Source organism: Bison bison, unplaced genomic scaffold (assembly GCF_000754665.1).
Source record: "Bison bison bison isolate TAMUID 2011002044 unplaced genomic scaffold, Bison_UMD1.0 scf7180017864375, whole genome shotgun sequence".
NCBI classification, from domain to species: domain Eukaryota; kingdom Metazoa; phylum Chordata; class Mammalia; order Artiodactyla; family Bovidae; genus Bison; species Bison bison.
This window is the reverse complement of record NW_011494947.1, coordinates 3,449,745-3,466,154: the sequence shown is the minus strand read 5'-3', so window position 1 is coordinate 3,466,154 and position 16,410 is coordinate 3,449,745. Positions and strand designations below refer to the sequence as shown.

Below are 16,410 nucleotides of genomic sequence, written 5' to 3'. Positions count from 1 at the left end.
GGGTCACGGCCGGAGGTTCTTCAGAATGTCTCTCCTTCCACCTTCCCGCTTCCGTCCTGTGCCTTAATCCCGGGCTGGCTCTGCCGCCCTTCCCACCTGGGTTTTTCCCCCACACTACCAAGCACTCCTCGGACACCACCTGGAGGCCCTACAGTTCACCTCAGTTCTGGCGACACTGCACCCGGAGACCTCATCAGGTCCCACAGGCCGGGCGCTGTCCCACAAGACAGCCCCCCCAGCCCCCGACCGAAAGTTCCGGCTGTCCCCTGTGCTTCTGAGGGGCCAATGATGTCCCTCCTTGGGTTCAATTTCTTTGTAAGTGGAGCTCATGGAACTCAGAGAAATCTTTTACGACTAGACTACTGGTTTATTATAAAAAGATATGACTCAGGAACAGCCAGCTGGAGGAGACGCAGGGGCCAAGGCATGTGGGAAGGGGCGTGGAGCTCCCATGAACTCTGAGCCCATCACTCTCCCCAAATCTCTGCGTCTTCACCAACCCGGAGCTCTCCGAACCCTGTCTTTTAGGGTTCTTAAGGAAAATTCTCTACATAGGCATGACTGATTAAATCACTGCCCACTGGCGACTGAATCAACCTTCAGCTGCCCCTCCCCTCCCCAGGGGCCTGAAAGGGTTGGAGACTGAAAGCTCTAACCCTCCAATCCAGGGCGGTTCCCCTGGAAAGTGCCCCCCACCTTAGGTATTCTGCAAAAGTCACCTCACTTAACACAGACTCCAGGTGGCTGAAAGGGGCTTGTCAGGAACACCAAGACACCTTTATGGCTCTCACTTCTTGGAACCTCCAAAGGGCTTTAGGAGCGCTGGGCCAGAAAATGCGGACAAAGGCCAGACACACGTTTCTTACTGTCAATCATGGCATCACAACTGGGGTTTATTCTTTTCCTGCCCAACAGGGCTTTGCACACAGCCGGGGCTTAGTAAACATCTGACTGACTGGATGGGGTGGAGTCTGTGGCCGTGGGAAAGAACCAAACTGAGTGCTGGGTGGTAGGCCCGCAGCAAGTGGGACAGCCCTGGCCAGTCTCCCGAAGGCCTGCTGGACTTGCCTGAGGCTGGGGACAGAGCACAGTCAGGCAGAGGCTGACCTGCCTCCCGGGGTTCACAACGGAGGAGCCACCCAGTCAGCCACTAAACAGATGATCCCCCGTAGTGCCAGGGGCTGTGAATGCTGAGTTGGGGCCGTCAGGCAAGGAGGGCAGAAGGCTAATCAGCCAGGGAATCAGGACAACCAGGACCCCCAAACAGAGAGACCCCTGAAGAGTGCTCAGGTGGAGCAAATGACTTTACAGAGCCCTGGTGACCACTCCCTGGCCTGTCCTCAGCCTGAGAGGCACTCCCCCACATGTCCCCACACAAGTGCACTGGGACTTCAGCTGCCTGCTCCCATGCCTCCAACGCGTCATTTCCCCTGCTCCCTGCAAACCTGCTCCTCCTGGAGGCCACCCCCTTAACGAACGGGGCAGGGAGGGGGGCCCTGCCAAGTGCTCAGACCAGATCCTCCTTTCTCATTCCCACACACAGTCTCGTTGTGGGAAATCTCATTGTTTCTACCTTCAAAGTACACACCAGGCTGACAGTGGCTGACCACCCCCACCGCGGCCACGCCTGGCCAAGCCGCCAGCATCTCTCCTCTAGGTTGTTGCAGCCGCTCCTCGCCGGCCGTCCCCATGCCCCCACTGCCGCCCTCAGTTTGTTCTCCACCTGGCAGCCAGGCAGTCCTGTTAAAACTAGGTCTGAACAGGGCAGTCGGCTCAAAACCCTCCAAGGACTCCCTTTTCCACTTGCAGCCGAGCCCTGCTGTGGGTCCCCAGGCCTTCCACGATCTGCAGCCCACCCCAAGCTCCAGCTCTTATCTGGCCCCCTGCTATTCTCCTATGTTCCTCTTCGTCCCGGCACACTCCCACCTCAGGGGCCTTGCGTGTGCTGTTCCCCCTGGTGCAATGCTTTTCTCTCATTTCCCCATGGCTCCCTCATTCCTCAGGTCAGCTCAGATGTCACCCTCACATGAGCATTCCCTCACCACTCTATTTATTTAAAACTGCAGCCCTTCCTTGTCGGGCTGTTCCTCCAGGGCACAGACCCTCAGAGTTCCGTGGCAAGGCAAGAAAGCAAGGGACCTGACGGCCCATCTGCATCAAAGCCTCCCCAGCAGTCTTCCTTGTTCCACCATCTGCTTCGATTTAACTGAAGAAAACAGGAAACAAATATTCAAGATGTTGAGGATCAACAAAGTTCCTCTTTCTTGAGTGTGAGTATAAGTCACCTGAAGTTTGTTTACACAGATTCCCTCAGAATTCAGACCTCAGTAGGCCTGGGGAAGAGACCGAGAATCGGTCCCAGGTGATGGGGAGGCTGTCAGTCTAAAACAGGGATGCAGGATCATGAATGGGGCCAGGGGAGGGGTCTGGTGTTAGGAGCAGATAACCCCATTTACTGTGCTTTCTTTTCTTTCACTGCGCTGCACTGCATGTGGGATCTTACTTCCCTGACCAGGGTTCGAACCCATGGCCCCTGCATTGCAAGTGCGGAGTCGTAACCACCGGACCGCCAGAGCAGTGCCCCCACTTACTGTTCTTGTTATTGAAGGCCGACACAGACAAGGCATGCTCCATGTCTTTGAGCTTGATTTCTTCCCTCTGCTTTCCACTTCTCCAGAAATCTAAAGCCACATCTGTGATCCTTTCTGCTCCAGCATTGCTGCGGGACAATTCCAGTGAGTAAGGACTGGGGTGTTTCTCCCCGAAGCCCCCAGGGCTGGGGCTCAGAGCTCTTCAACCATGTCCCGGCCCCGACTTTACCTGAGAAATATGAAGATGGCTTTCTGATAGGAGACCCCATCCAGGTTGTCGTAATAGTCTAGGTAAGGCTTGATGGCGTCTATGAGGCCGGCGTGCATCTTGTCCATTTCATCAAATATGAAGATGGACCTCGCACAGGCACTCACGTTGCCGCGAATCCACGACTGTAACTGATCCTGAGTGACAAGGGGGAAGCCAACAGAGATTCTCAGAAGTGCGACTGACACAGCCGGGGGGAGCACTATTAACACTACAACTGGGGTCTACAAAGGCTGCATTTACAAGAGCTTACTGTGTGCTTCCTGCTGTGCTGAGAACTTCACACGAGCTCTTCTGTTCCTCACCACAACCCCACACAGTGGGCATCATCATGCCCATTTTACAGATGAGAAGACCGAGGCACAAAGAGCATAATCAACTCAGGTTCCAAAATTTTCCCAATGTTACAAAATTGGGCTGTAACAGAGTGAAGACCTGAACCCCACCCTGCCTGATTCCACGGCCCCACACCCTGATTATAATTCTGTGACGTGTCACATGGATGCTACATTGCTAGTCCTCTGTCATCAAAATGAACATGTTAAAATGTATCCTGTGGACACCAGCCTTCTTGGGAGAAAGCAGAGACCGAGCAACCTCTTCCCTGATTAAGTCCTTGGAAGAGCCTGGAGAAGGGCTCTAAGGTTTCGAGAGGGGTAAGGAGACCTCAAGAGCACACATGCTCGAGGATGAGTGTGGGGAGGCAACATTCCTGAGTTTCTGAAACAGTGCCTGGAGACTGCTGGAATAAATCTGCTTAAATGGAACATTCCCTACAAACATTATGTAGGTACTTCTTATATTAAGCAATCAAGATGAGAAGGAGAGAGGACCCTTTCCATCAGAAATTTGAGCTATGGTTTTGCACAATGCTTTCCTAGATGTTTCCCCCTACGATAAGGAGAGGGCTTCCCAGGTGGCTCAGTAGGTAAAAGAATCCGCCTGCAATGCAGGAGACACAGGAGACCTGAGTTTGATCTCTGGGTCAGGAAGATCCCCTGAAGGAGGACACAGCAATGCAGTCCAATATTCTTGCGTCAAGAATTCCATGGACAGAGGAGCCTAGCAGGCTACAGTCCACGAAGTTGCGAAGAGTCAGACACAACTGACGCAACCAAGCACGACGCAAGGTAAGAAGAAGAGTTAGCTATTAGTTTCCGAGGAAAATTCTAGAAGTTACGATATAGGTCTTGACTTCTTATGATCTGGAGTTTTGCTTGGCTACTCAGACCACGGCTACAGTGTTCCATGGGTGCCTATTAACCAAAGCAGTAACTTTGCTCTGTTCGTGCAACGTCACTTCAGTCGTGTCTGACTCTTGCGACCCCATGAACTGTAGCCGATCAACTCCCCTGTTCATGGGATTCTCCAGGCAAGAATACTGGAGTGGGTTGCCACGCCCTCCTCCAGGGCATCTTCCCAACCCAGGGATCGAGCCCGTGTCTCTCAGATCTCCTGCGCTGGCAGGTGGGTTCTTCACCACTAGCACCGCCTGGGAAGCCCATCTCTGCTCTGGAGATATGAACTGACCTCTATTTACAGCAGAACCTCAGGAGAGCTGGAGTGACTTGAACAAGGCCACAAAGTGAGTCACTGTTTAAACGAGAATTCCCTCAGGTCTGGCGGGCTCTAGCCGCCAAGGCCTTCCATTCTGTTCCTCCCTCTTACAGACAACAGAGAACGTACATGGAGCACTCACTACAGGCAAGACCCTGTTCTAAGCATGGTTCACCCGTTTTATTGTGACGTTCCAAAACCCGTCAAAGCAGTTAACTACTGCATTTCCTATTTCACAGACCAGGAAACTGAGGTGCAGGGAGGTTACGTAACTTGCTCAGTCACACAGCTATTGAACAGTGAAGATGGAATGCTAACTAGGAAGAGCAACTCGTCCCTATTTGCCTGGAACTTTCCCAGTTGTAGCAGCGAAAGCCTCACATCCCAGGAACTCCTGGGCGGTCAGTGACCCTGATGCTCATCCAAGCTGAAGGGAAAAATGTTGTTCACACAGGTGAGACAAAAAAAAGGCAATAGTTACCAATGATTTGAACGCTCATGTGCTGAGCATCATGTTACATACTTGACAGGTTTAAGAGCTCAAGAAATTCTCAGACTTCCCTGGTTTTACAATGGTTAAGACTCCCAGCTTCCACTGCAGGGGGTGGCACGGGTTCAAACCCTGATCAGGGAATGAAGACCCAACATGCTACGTTGCATGGTCAAAATTTTTTTTAAAAAAGAAATTCTCACAACTGTCATTTGACAGATGAAGAACCTGAGTCTCAAGAGAAGTCAGGTGACTCTCCCAACATTACACAGCTAAGTGGGAGCCTGGGGCTGAAATTCAGATGTGTCTGTCCTGGAAGCCAGGCTGTTAAATCAGTGAGTTCAAGTATAAAAGCAAACTTAGGCCTCCCTAGAAATGTTTCCCCTTTTATAAAACATGTTAGATTCGAAGAGCTTTAACCTGGATTTGATTACGTCCATCTGTAAAATCCTACCACACCACTTACTAAGTACCACATGCAGCCTGTTTTCAGAAACCAGCTTTGACGTTGTCATTGCTTCTGTCATCTCCAACCCTCTGTAATTTCCACACTTTTTAAAGGGAAACGGCCACGTGTGGCTGTTTTCAGGGCTCACTCCTTTCAACACAGAACATCCAAATCCCATTCCCCAACAAAGAAACCCTAAAGCCAGCATCGTCACTGAAGGATTCCCAAATTCGACCCTTGCCTTATACAGGGTGATGTTCGAGATGTGTGGGAAGTGCAGCGTGGCCACAAACAGGTGGACATAGTCACTGTTCAGACCACCCTCGTAGATATTCTCCGCGATGATTTTGCTGACAAAATTTTTGCCAGTGCCTGTCCACCCGTGCAGGGAGAGGGTGAGAGGTTTCTTGGGCTTCGGGTTGCTGATGAAGCCGGACAAAGCATTTAAGATGACTTTCTTTGCAAGATGCTGTCCAAAGAGCTTGCTGTCGAGATCCTTCTGCAGCGCTGCGAAAAAATCCAAAGCCAGTCAGGCAGGGAGTAGGGGGACACACCTGGCAAAACTAGCCGTTTACAGGCTCACGTAAAGCCGGCAAAGCCCGCTAAGCTCTTCCAACCGTTTACTGGGACGCAGATGTACGTAGGCACTCGGCCCAGATGACCCGTGAGTCCAGGAGGCCCTCCCTCTGCAAGTCCTGCCCACACCTTCGGATGAGACCCACCCCGGCCCTGTCCCTCCCCACCCGAAGGCCGGCAGGAAAAAAAGGGCAGCTTAATTCAGATCCGCTGCTCCGAGTCGGGAGAGCCCCCACCAGCCTGCCCGTCTCCGGTGAGGAACGAGCAAGAAATTCTCTGGAGGAAGTTTCGGATCGTCCACCCGTCCGCTTTCTGGGCGAAGGTGCAGCTGGCATCCGCAGGTCTCAGACCAAAGTCCCGTCGGCCTGCGGTCGTGGCCCAGGAGCCAGGCCCCGTGCCGCACGCCAGTTCCGGGTCCGGCCCCCCCCCGCCCGCCATCCCCCGGCTGGGCACTGCCCGGGCTTCCGGGCCTCCTGGCTGCCCCCCGCCTCTGACCCCCTTCCGAGCTCTCACACCAGACCCCGGGCCCATCCTACCTTCCCGGCTGAGGCTCCGCTTCGGGCTGCAGCACTCGGCGAACAGGCAATAGAGGCGCGGGTAGGAGATGTAGCCGGTGAGGACGCCGGCCAGGGCCAATCCCAGGCTGATGGGCTCCACCGCCCGCACCGCCAACGGCGCCAGCAGCAGCAGGCCCAGCGCGGCCTGCCCCAGCTTCATGCCGGGACCCGCGCCGCCCCGCGCGTTCTCGCGCCTACCGCCGACCGGCGCCGCCACCAGACCGCGCTTCCGGTTCCTCCCGCCGGCGCCCCCATACTTCAAAGGGGCGGATCGCCTCCGACGCCGGCGGCCGCCATCTTTGTGAAGGGCAAAGCCCTTTCCTGCTTTGGGCGCTGGGGGAGTTGGAGGGGCCAATTTTTTTTTTTTTCCTTTTCCTCTTTTTAGTAAAACTTGCATTTGGGGAACAGTTTTACATGGGCTTCCCTGGTGGCTCAGACGGTCTGCCTGCAATGCGGGAGACCCGGGTTCAATCCCTAAGTCGGGAAAATCCCCTGGAGCAGGAAATGGCAACCCACTCCAGGGGATTCCCCCAGCCAGGGATCCAACTCGTGTCTCCCGTTTTGGCAGGGGGATTCTTTACCACTGAGCGACCTAGGAAAGCCCTAATTTTTTGTAGGATTCTCAACTATTGGAATTTGATGCTCTTCTTATGATTAGATTGGAGTTATGGGTTTGGGTGAGGAATATACAGAGATACTATTTTTATAACATCATATCATAGGTACATATAATCAACATGATTTATGACTGTTGACGTTGACCTTCCTCACCTGGATAAGGTAGTGTTGGTCAGGTCTCTCCCAGGTAACAGTTACTTCCTCTCATTCATTGATTCATAATTTTGAGGATCTCCTATGGACTAGATCCTGGGGATTGAAGAAAAAAAAATGAGGTGCAGGTGAATCCTGCCTTCACTGACCTTGCATTTGAGTGAAGGGGAAGAAAAGAAAATCTCTTACAGATGAGAAAACAGGCTGCAAGGCAAACATGTGTCCAAGGATTTAATAAAGAGGCTGTGAGCAGGACTCAAATCCAACTCCAAAGCCAAATGTCACTAACCACACGATACCTGATTTAACTCAGCCCAGGAGTCAACCAACCTGTTCTTTCCTCATCACAACCTGTGTACCTGCCTCACAAAAAGCGACACCACAAGTGGCACCAAACCTGGTCACTCAAAGGCTGGTGCCTGTCCCAAACAAGAAGAACCCCTCTCAGTGACGGAACTGTGCTTCCGAGTTGCCCAACCCCAGAACATATGATCTGAGTCACTGCTGGTGCAAGGAGACACAAAACAAATAAGGCTAGGTCCATTTCATATTTAATATTTAAATGCTTAAAATGATAGAAATTATTTTTCTTTCTTTAATGAAAAGAAACATAACTGTAAAAGTCAGAAAATACTAGTGTTCCTTTGATCGTCTAGATTTTTCTACTTTCAGCTGGATCCACTGTAAACAGTGAAGGAGGCATTTCTGAATCTCACTCCAGATATTTGAAAGCAAGAGACAATGACAGCATGTATTATAATAAAAGCCCAATCTAAAGGATATTATCTTACCCTGAAACACAGACCCATTTCCTCCTGACCCGGGGCAAATACTAAGAGAAAGTCAACATATTTACAAACAAGATTTAATAATGCTCACAAGACTAGTTTGCCCCCAAATAGGAAAACTACACATTGTTTCAAAAGGTTACAAATTCAATGCCTGAAAATCCCACAGGTAAGCAGTGGGACTGACAGAGTCTGTTTTGGGAGCCATCTGCTAGCCAATGAGCAGGCTTCTGTCCAGGAAATCTTTTATCATGGGGATAAAGGGAGTGGACAACAGTTATTTATATCCCACGCTGCACCTCTCCCCATTTAGCCTCCCTCAGTACCGCCTGTTCATCTTCTTGAACTTCTCGTAATGATAATCATCCGTGGCCTTCTCATTAGCAGGACGCTTGCGGTTGGGAGGGGACCCTGAGAAGGAAAAGAGGAAAAGCTGTCTGCCACGCTAGAAGCCACTGACAGGTTAGCTCTGCACAGGCTAGGTCAACCACACCTGTGCCTCACTCTCGAGAGGCGCCCCAATGCCCACCCTGGTCAACAGGAACACAGGAGGGCCGCAGGGAATATGTGTTGCTGAGCAACAAGCACGGTGGAGTCAGGTGCCAGCTGAAATACGCTGACTTTAGTGTTAGACCAGGTGAGTAGCAGAGTCCCTTGGACTGCAGAGAGATCAAACCAGTCAATCCTAAAGGAAATCAATCCTGAATATTCATTGGAGGGATTGATGCTGAAGCTGAAGCTCCAATACTTTGGCCACCTGATGTAAAGAGCTGACTCACGGGAAAAGACCCTGATGTTGGGAAAGATAGAGGGCAGGAGGAGAAGGCGACAGAGGATGAGATTTTTAGGTAACATCATTGACTGAATGGACATGAGTTTGAACAAACTCCAGAAGATAGCAAAGGACAGGGAAGCCTGATGTTCTTCAGTCCATTGGAGTCACAGTCGGATGTTACTCAGCAAATGAACAATAACTAATTCAGCAAACTCTTAACTGCATTGAGAGTCTGACTAGGTCAGGCATGGCACAAGCTTTTAGACATGACTTCCTTTCACCTGCCCAGAAATCCCAGCAGGTGCATGTTACCGTCTCTCCTCAGAGAGGTTAGCTGACTTGCTCAAGGTCACTCAGAAAGTGACAAGAAGCTAAGCGTTGAACCCAAATCTGGTGCCTCTAAAATTTCTGTTTAACAGAGATTAATAACAGGAAACTCTTTGGGAATCAAAGACTACTCGGCCAAAGTGTTACAGGAAATAATTTCTGAAGTAAGAAGGAGGAACAAGAGAAGTCTCAGCAAATGTAGCATTTCCTAAGAATTGTCCCATTGTTGATGAAAAAGATGACACTGCCTGGTGCTAAGAGCATGTGGGGAAGGGCACTGCTGGATGGACGATCATCATTACATAGGGAAACATGGGAAACAGCCTGAGTGTCTCGCCAGAGGAAAGCAGTTAGACTAAAGGATGTCTACCTGTACAGCAGAACGTGACGTGCCCACTGAAAGGGAAATATAATTTACTGTCACGAACAAACAGGCAGAGGACAGACACTGAAGAGCGGTGATATCCTATTAAGTATGTATACAATGTATGTGTGTGCTTTTTTAGAAGTCGGGAAGGTTACAGAGCTGGCCCTTGGTATCTAGGGTTCAACAGCCAATCCCAGGCAGTGTAGTGCTGCATTTGCAGTCGCTGTTGGTTGGCAGCTGTGGGTACCGAGGGCTGACTGTGGAACTTGAGCTTGAGCATCCACAGATTCTGGTGTCGGCAGCAGGTCCTGGAACCAGCCCCCCGAGAATACTGAGGGTTAACTCTACGTAACAATGTTGTGTATACCAGAAACTAACACGGCAGTGGAAAGCAATTATATTACAACTGGAAAATAAATAAATAAAAAGAACCCACTGTATAGCTCAGGGAAAAAAAGGACCTATTGTACAGCATGGAGGACTATACTCAATATCCTGCAATAAGCCATAACAGAAAAACTGTGAAAAAGAACGTGCATATGTACGTGTAACTGAGCCACTTTGCCATACAGTGGAAATTAATGCAACACTGTAAATAGACTATGCTTCAATAAAGTAAATTGTAAAAATAAAAAATGTTAACTGTGGCCTTCTTTGGGTGGTGAAATCATGAGTAACTTTTGTTTTTGCTTAATCAAGTTTTCTGAGTCTCTGTTACACTTGATAGCCCATTGAATCCTTAGAGCAACCCCCAGTGGTACATTTTATTACCAACCCCATTTTAAAGGTGAGGAAACTGAGGCTTGGAAAGGAGATGGCACATAACCATGGTCCAGAGAAAGAACTAGAACCCAGATGCCTTGGCCCCAAAGCCCAAGCGCCACCCCTCCCCGCCTCCACCGACCCTGGGCCATGGCCGCCCCCAGCGGCCCTGAGGCCCCTGCTGTACTCACGCTCAGGCTCCGGCTTCTCTGTGTCCCCAACTCGCAAGGGTCGGGCTTTGGGCTCCTCTTTGTTTCTCCGTATGGGAGCGTTGAGCTCCTCGTGGTAAACTGGACCGAAAGAGACCAGGGGGTGTGTCAGACAGAACAGGGCCCAGGCACCTGAGCCCAGGGGTGCGGGGAGGAGCCGCCGCCCCGGAGACGCGGCGCTCACATCGGTTGTGCTGCACGTAGTTGACAGCCATGTTGGTGGGCACGAAGGAGGTCTCGCTGTCCTTCTTCTTGTTCTGCTGCTCAGCCAGCAGGCGGGCCTTGGCGTCCTCCGTGGAGATGATGTTTTTTATTTTCGCACTGTGGGGAGAGAGGGGCCACTCCACAGTTAGAGCTCTGCCACTGCGGGCCTCAGATGGAACTGACTGGAGGGGCTCAAAGCACCCCTCCTCGCTCAGCTGCATAAGGATGTCATCTTTCTCAGGGCACGGCTCTCTACAGTTCACCAACTCCCCTGCGACCACAACATCATGGCACTCTCACAGCATGGGAGATGCAGGACTTACTCTCTTCTGATTGAGGGGAAACTGAGCCAGAGGTCAGGTGAACAGGTGAACTCCCTAAGGCTCAAAGCCAGTGAGGCCAGCAAAGAGGTGAGAACTCAGACGTCTCCCAACTTTCTACCACACCCGAAGAAGATTCTGACCCTGTATTTCCTCCACAAAAGTCCCCTTTTAGAGCAGATGCTTTGTAGTTGAAATGAAAGGAGGATCACGGGGTGGGTGAACCTTATCACTGCTCCTGCTGAAGCGAGCGGGAGACTACAAGCACCTATTGGAAGGACTGTGAACAAAGGCTAAACAAAAACAAACACTTTCAGAACTTCCCCGGTGGCCCAGTGGTTAAGAATCCACCTTCCAATGCAGGGGACTTGCGTGTGATCCCTGGTTGGGAAACTAAGATTCCACACACCATGGTAAGCCCGTACGCCACAACTAGCGAGAAGCCAGCATGTCACAATGAAAAGATCCAGAATGCTGCAACTTAGACCCGAAGCAGCCAAATTAATAAATAAATATAAAAGAAAAAACAGAAAGAAAGTATCCCTCTACTTTATAAAATAAAACAAATACTTTTGTTTTTGGTGGTGACAGTACCTAGGGTCTTTAACTCCTCTGATCAACCCAAAGAAACTCTGGGCAGCAACCATGTCAGCAGGCCAGAGAGGGTAAGTTTGTATCTGTGGATTTCCAAGGAGACAGGTTAAGAAACAGCCCCCTTAACTGTTACCTGGAAAGCAGAGAGCTAGCCCTTCTGCCTAGGGGCGGGAGAGAGGCGCAACTGTGGGTCTGAAACTCACTCGATGCCGAGGTCCACCTCGGGGATGCCGCTCAGCATCTGGTTAGACAGCATCTCCTCCGTCTTCTTTGCCGAGGAAACCCGGATGTTTTCTGGCAGCTCATAAAGGCAATCCTCTGCATTCTTTGGCTTGACTTTCTGTTCCTCATGTTCCACGATCCCTTTCCGCTTCTTCAGTTCTGTCTCAATGTACTTCATCCTGAAATGAGATACCCACAGGCCTCAGGGAGGGGCAGGACAGCTCCAACCCTGGCCCAGAGCCATGATGGGTGATGATGAAGTTGTCATCATTCCATGGAGAAGTGAGAAAAATAAAAATAACTTTTCAGTTTTTAAATCAAGCTAAAAGTTTTCAATTTAAAGCACCAGTCTATACAATGAGATCCTGTCCCACCACATTATGTGGAAGTTTCTTTGATGGCAGTTTTTATTTAACAGCCTTGGTGGCAAAATGAAAAATGGGCAAGTCCAATGTTTCTCCCTACAATTTTCTTTAAGGGTGGGATGGGAATATTACCAGCCAAGGAATTTAAAAATTCTAAGAACCACGTTCTTAAAGAAATCTTGAGGTTTTCAAAGTTCTCAAGCCTGAGGTGGTGGGGTAAGGGGGACCAGGGACACAAGAGGGGTCAAATTTGCTGTTTTTGGATAAGATTAGAAATGTCATCTGTGACTAAATGTCAGACACTATCTGGCTGGAGCCCACCTCCAATCGCTCAGCGCTGAAAAGACTGACACCTACATGTCGGCATCCTCGTCCCTTCGGTTGGTTTCTGCGGAAAATGATGTCCCCAGATGGAGGTCTTCCTCTTCGCTGATCCTACAAAAAAGAGAACAGTGAAGGAGAGCCTTAGAGTCACATATAAATGAGGCTGAATATGATGCTACATGAATAAAACAAGTATGCAATGAAATGTACAACATCCTGTCCATAGTTGGAAAAAATAAGATACATATATAACACGTAACCAGAAGGAACTCCAGGAATATACGCAAGCACACTGATGGCCTCTGGAGATACTTCAGGGGGAAAGAGTAGATATATTTATTTTTCACTTTTGCGTTGCTTGTATTATTTTGGTAATTGTGTTTTCTATGTTTTTCTTAAAAAAGAAAAATAACTTCCACGTGGGTTTGAAAGACAATATATAATGCACCCTTACAAGAGGTGCCTACCTACATTACACTAAGTTAACGTTTGAAGAGTTTCTGTTTTCTTTGCTTTTAAACAACATACTCTTTACAGAGCACAAAGGGCACTTCAAGCCGTATACAAGCTGCAGCAGGCCCCAGCTCCCTGGCTGGCAGGCGGTGCAGGTGAGTTTGTATCTGAGCCTGTTTTGCACGTACTTATCTTTGCCCCTTTCCTTTAGTTTCTTCATGTCCACCATCCCGCCTGTCTTCATCTGAAAGGGATCATCCTGCAGAAAGCAAACAGCAGAGAAGCAACATCTATGTAACTCGCAGTGGAATGTTTTGTTCTTAAAGAAAACTCAATCACCCACTGAAGAGCAGTCACATCTTCCCACTGCCCAGGGAGGGTTCCACAACTCACCACTAGAGTGGTCTCTTCTTGTACTTTCTCTCCCACCAGCAGGGCAACAGCACTGAGAATAACCAAAAAGCAGAGGAGAGAGAGAGAGAAATGGCACAGTTCAAAGATGAGGAGAAACATTTAGGAAGTCTGAAGAAACATTTAGGAAGTCTGCAACATTAGTGCGGGGTTAAGATTTGAGGAGTGGACACCAAAGTCAGATGGAAAGCCTACAAGAATAACAGGGATCAAGAGACACTCTAGGGACTTCTCCTGTGGTCCAGTGGCTAAGACTCTGCACTTTCAATGCAGGGGCCCTGGTCGGGGAATTATCCCACATGCAGCAACTAAGAGTTTGCATGCTTCAACGAAGACTGAAGATCCCATGTGCCACAACTAAGACCTGGTGCAGCCAAATAAATAAAATAAATGTTATGAAACAATAAGAAAGCGAGAGAGACGCTCTAGATGCTAGAGATGGGGGTAGTGTTCACCTAAGTGGTACACTTTCCTACAAAGTCATTTGGCATTATCTTGGCTTAGAAACCTCATTTCTAAGATTTTGCCCTCACAGAAAATGAAGCTAAAGACAAGTGTAGGAAAATACTATTGCAGCCTTATTTGGTGGTGAAATTTGGCACAATGACCTACAGATCCCAAAACAGAGGGGGCAAGTTAAATTATGGTATGTATATCTGGTGGAATATTATGCAGCTATCAAAAAAGGTTTTTTTTTGGGGGGGGGCGATTACCCACAATGTGGATGAATACCCACAATATCATGAATTGAAAATACAGTAGTTACCCCCCCCCCTTAGCTGTGGTTTTACTTTTCACAGTGTCAGTTACCTATGGTCCAAAAATATTAAATAGAAAATTCCAGTAATAAAAAAATTCGTAAGTTTTAAATTATCTATCAGCTATTATGAACAGTGTGACGAATCTCTGCCCTCTTGCCTGGTCCAACAGAGGAAGTGAACCACCCTTTTGTCCCGAGGGTCCACACTGTATACACGACCCACCTATCGGTGTGGGGAAAAATAGTCTGCATAAGATTAGATACTATTCAAGCTTCAGGCATCCACTGGGGGTCTTGGAACATAGCCCCTGTGGATAAGAGGAGACTACTGAAGCATAGAATAAAAATAAGGCTGCTCACAGTCTTTACAAAAGAGAGAGAGAAAACAGGCAGGGAAGAACATTAAATGTCAATATTGGTTACCTCTTTATGGGAGAATTATAGGTACTATTTATTTTCTTGATTATACCTTTCTAAATTTCCCAAACCCTTAACAATCAGTGTGCATTTCACAATTAATTGAAGTGTAATAAAGACACTAGTCTGGACTTCCCTGGTGGTCCAGTAGTTAAGGATCCACCTGCCAATGCAGGGGACATGGGTTTGATCCCTGGCGGGGGAAGATTCTGCAAGCTGAGGGGCAACTAAGCTTGTGAGTCACAACGGAGCCCACATGCCATGAGTCCTGAAGTCTGGGCACCCTAGAGCCCATCTTTTGAAACAAGAAAAGCCACTACAATGAGAAGTCCAAGCACTGCAACCAGAGAAAGCCCCTGCATAGAAACAAAGACCCAGTGCAGCCATCAGCTCAGGTCAGCCGCTCAGTCGTGTCCGACTCTTTGTGAACCCATGGACTGCAGCACGCCAGGCCTCCCTGTCCATCACCAACTCCCAGAGCCTACTCAAACTCATGTCCATCGTGTTGGTGATGCCATCCAACCATCTCATCCTCTGTTGTCCCCTTCTCCTCCCGCCTTCAATCTTTCCCAGTATCAGGGTCTTTTCCAGTGAGTCGGTTCTTCATATCAGGTGGCCAAAGTATTGGAATTAAAACAAAAACAAACCAAAAAACACAAGCAATGACCTGTAACTCTGGAAGAAGTGAAACTTGCTCAGTTGTGTCCAAGTCTTTGCGATCCCATGGAATACACAGTCCATGTAATTCTGCAGGCCAGAATACTGGAGTGGGTAGCCTTTCCCTCCTCCAGGGGAATCTTCCCAACCCAGGAATCGAACCCAAGTTGCCCGTATTGCAAGCGGATTCTTAACCAGCTGAGCCACAAGGGAAGCCCAAGAATACTGGAGTGGGTAGCCTATCCCTTCTCCAGCAGATCTTCCAGACCCAAGAATCTAACCAGGGTCTCCTGCATTGCAGGTGGATTCTTTACCAACTGAGCTATCAGGGAAGCCCATGGTAGCTCTGGAGCAAACTTCAAGACCACAAGGCTCAGGGCATGTCCTGGTTGAACATTTGCAAACAACAACGCTTGAATCCCTCTCCAGGAAGTACAAAGTGTAAAGTTTGTCAAGAAAAGGGGCTGTCTATGTCTGAGAATATATTTGTGACAACGACCCGGGCGGGGTGAGAGGAGTCGGGGGAGGTGGTGTCTCTGTCATCCCCTCCTGTTCTGGGTCCTCTACTCCCAAGCGGTACCCACCTCACCCCGTTGGGCCTCTTCCTCAAGTTCTGCACCTCTCGGGTCTCTTCCAGTTTTAATCTTAGAAGAGAAAAAATAAATAAAAAGGCAACGCACAGGCTGAGATACCCTTCACGGAACTCAAAGAGTCAAAAGGCAGCTTCGACGGACACCAATGACTGGCCGTCTAGCCGCCCGCAGTGGTCCAGAGAGTGACTGTGTCTCGACACACCAGGAGTCAGATCCACTTCGCATCCCAGGGGCACCCCTCCCAACCATGAGACCTTGGGGCGGCGGTCTCATCCCTAGGAGCCTCGTTTTCTTCGTTCGCAGAGGGGTAACGACACCGCTCACAGCAATGGTGTCAACGAGGTACCCGGCTGGTCGTGAGTCCCCTTAGGTTGCCTCTCTCTTCCTGCCCCGTAGGATCCCGCCCCAAACGCACCGAACCTCCTCTGAGTCCTGCTCGTCTTCCTCCGACTCCGAGTCGGCGCGGCGCCGGCGGAAAGTCTTCCCGGTGACCCGCATAGTCGCACCGGCACTGCTGTCCAGAGCCTCTGCGCCGAGAACTGGGATACTTCCGGCGCGCGGCTATGAGGTCAGAGCGCCGGCCCAGCCCGGCCCCGCCCCCAGC

General features: G+C 49.8%; 2 protein-coding genes across 4 annotated transcripts in view; both read right to left on the bottom strand.

Moving 5' to 3' along the window:
* TOR1A (torsin family 1, member A (torsin A)) overlaps positions 1-7,363 on the bottom strand; it is a 9,293-nt gene extending 1,930 nt beyond the window's left edge. The window contains exons 1-5 of the mRNA XM_010856800.1: positions 7,259-7,363; positions 6,467-6,932; positions 5,596-5,861; positions 2,821-2,996; positions 2,592-2,719 (exon numbers count right to left, since the gene is read on the bottom strand). Coding sequence (XP_010855102.1) covers positions 2,592-2,719; positions 2,821-2,996; positions 5,596-5,861; positions 6,467-6,884 — 988 coding nt within the window. The 5' untranslated portion in view covers positions 6,885-6,932; positions 7,259-7,363. The remainder of the gene's footprint in view (positions 1-2,591; positions 2,720-2,820; positions 2,997-5,595; positions 5,862-6,466; positions 6,933-7,258) is intronic.
* Positions 7,364-7,797: 434 nt separating this feature from the next.
* Positions 7,798-16,353, bottom strand: LOC105000795 (chromosome unknown open reading frame, human C9orf78). 3 transcript variants are annotated; one of them, XM_010856801.1, is made up of 9 exons: positions 16,222-16,353; positions 15,798-15,857; positions 13,362-13,413; positions 13,157-13,227; positions 12,549-12,626; positions 11,808-12,005; positions 10,671-10,807; positions 10,469-10,567; positions 7,798-8,457 (listed from the first exon to the last, which is right to left on the bottom strand). In XM_010856801.1, the coding sequence occupies exons 1-9, from the start codon at positions 16,302-16,304 to the stop codon at positions 8,366-8,368; spliced, it is 870 nt and encodes a 289-aa protein (XP_010855103.1). In that variant the 5' UTR covers positions 16,305-16,353; the 3' UTR covers positions 7,798-8,365. The 3 variants fall into 3 exon arrangements, with proteins under 3 accessions (XP_010855103.1, XP_010855104.1, XP_010855106.1); XM_010856802.1 differs by lacking the exon at positions 15,798-15,857; XM_010856804.1 differs by lacking the exons at positions 15,798-15,857; positions 16,222-16,353 and adding an exon at positions 15,224-15,299.
* Positions 16,354-16,410: the final 57 nt, after the last annotated feature.

Excerpts from the sequence above, each read along its gene's own strand:
- LOC105000795 (XM_010856801.1), bottom strand. The coding sequence starts at position 16,304 with ATGCGGGTCACCGGGAAGACTTTCCGCCGGCGCCGCGCCGACTCGGAG. Across the intron at positions 12,627-13,156 it reads AAGGAAAGGGGCAAAGATAA|GATCAGCGAAGAGGAAGACC; the intron begins GTACGTGCAAAA and ends TCTTTTTTGTAG. Across the intron at positions 10,808-11,807 it reads GAGGTGGACCTCGGCATCGA|TGCGAAAATAAAAAACATCA; the intron begins GTGAGTTTCAGA and ends CTCTCCCCACAG.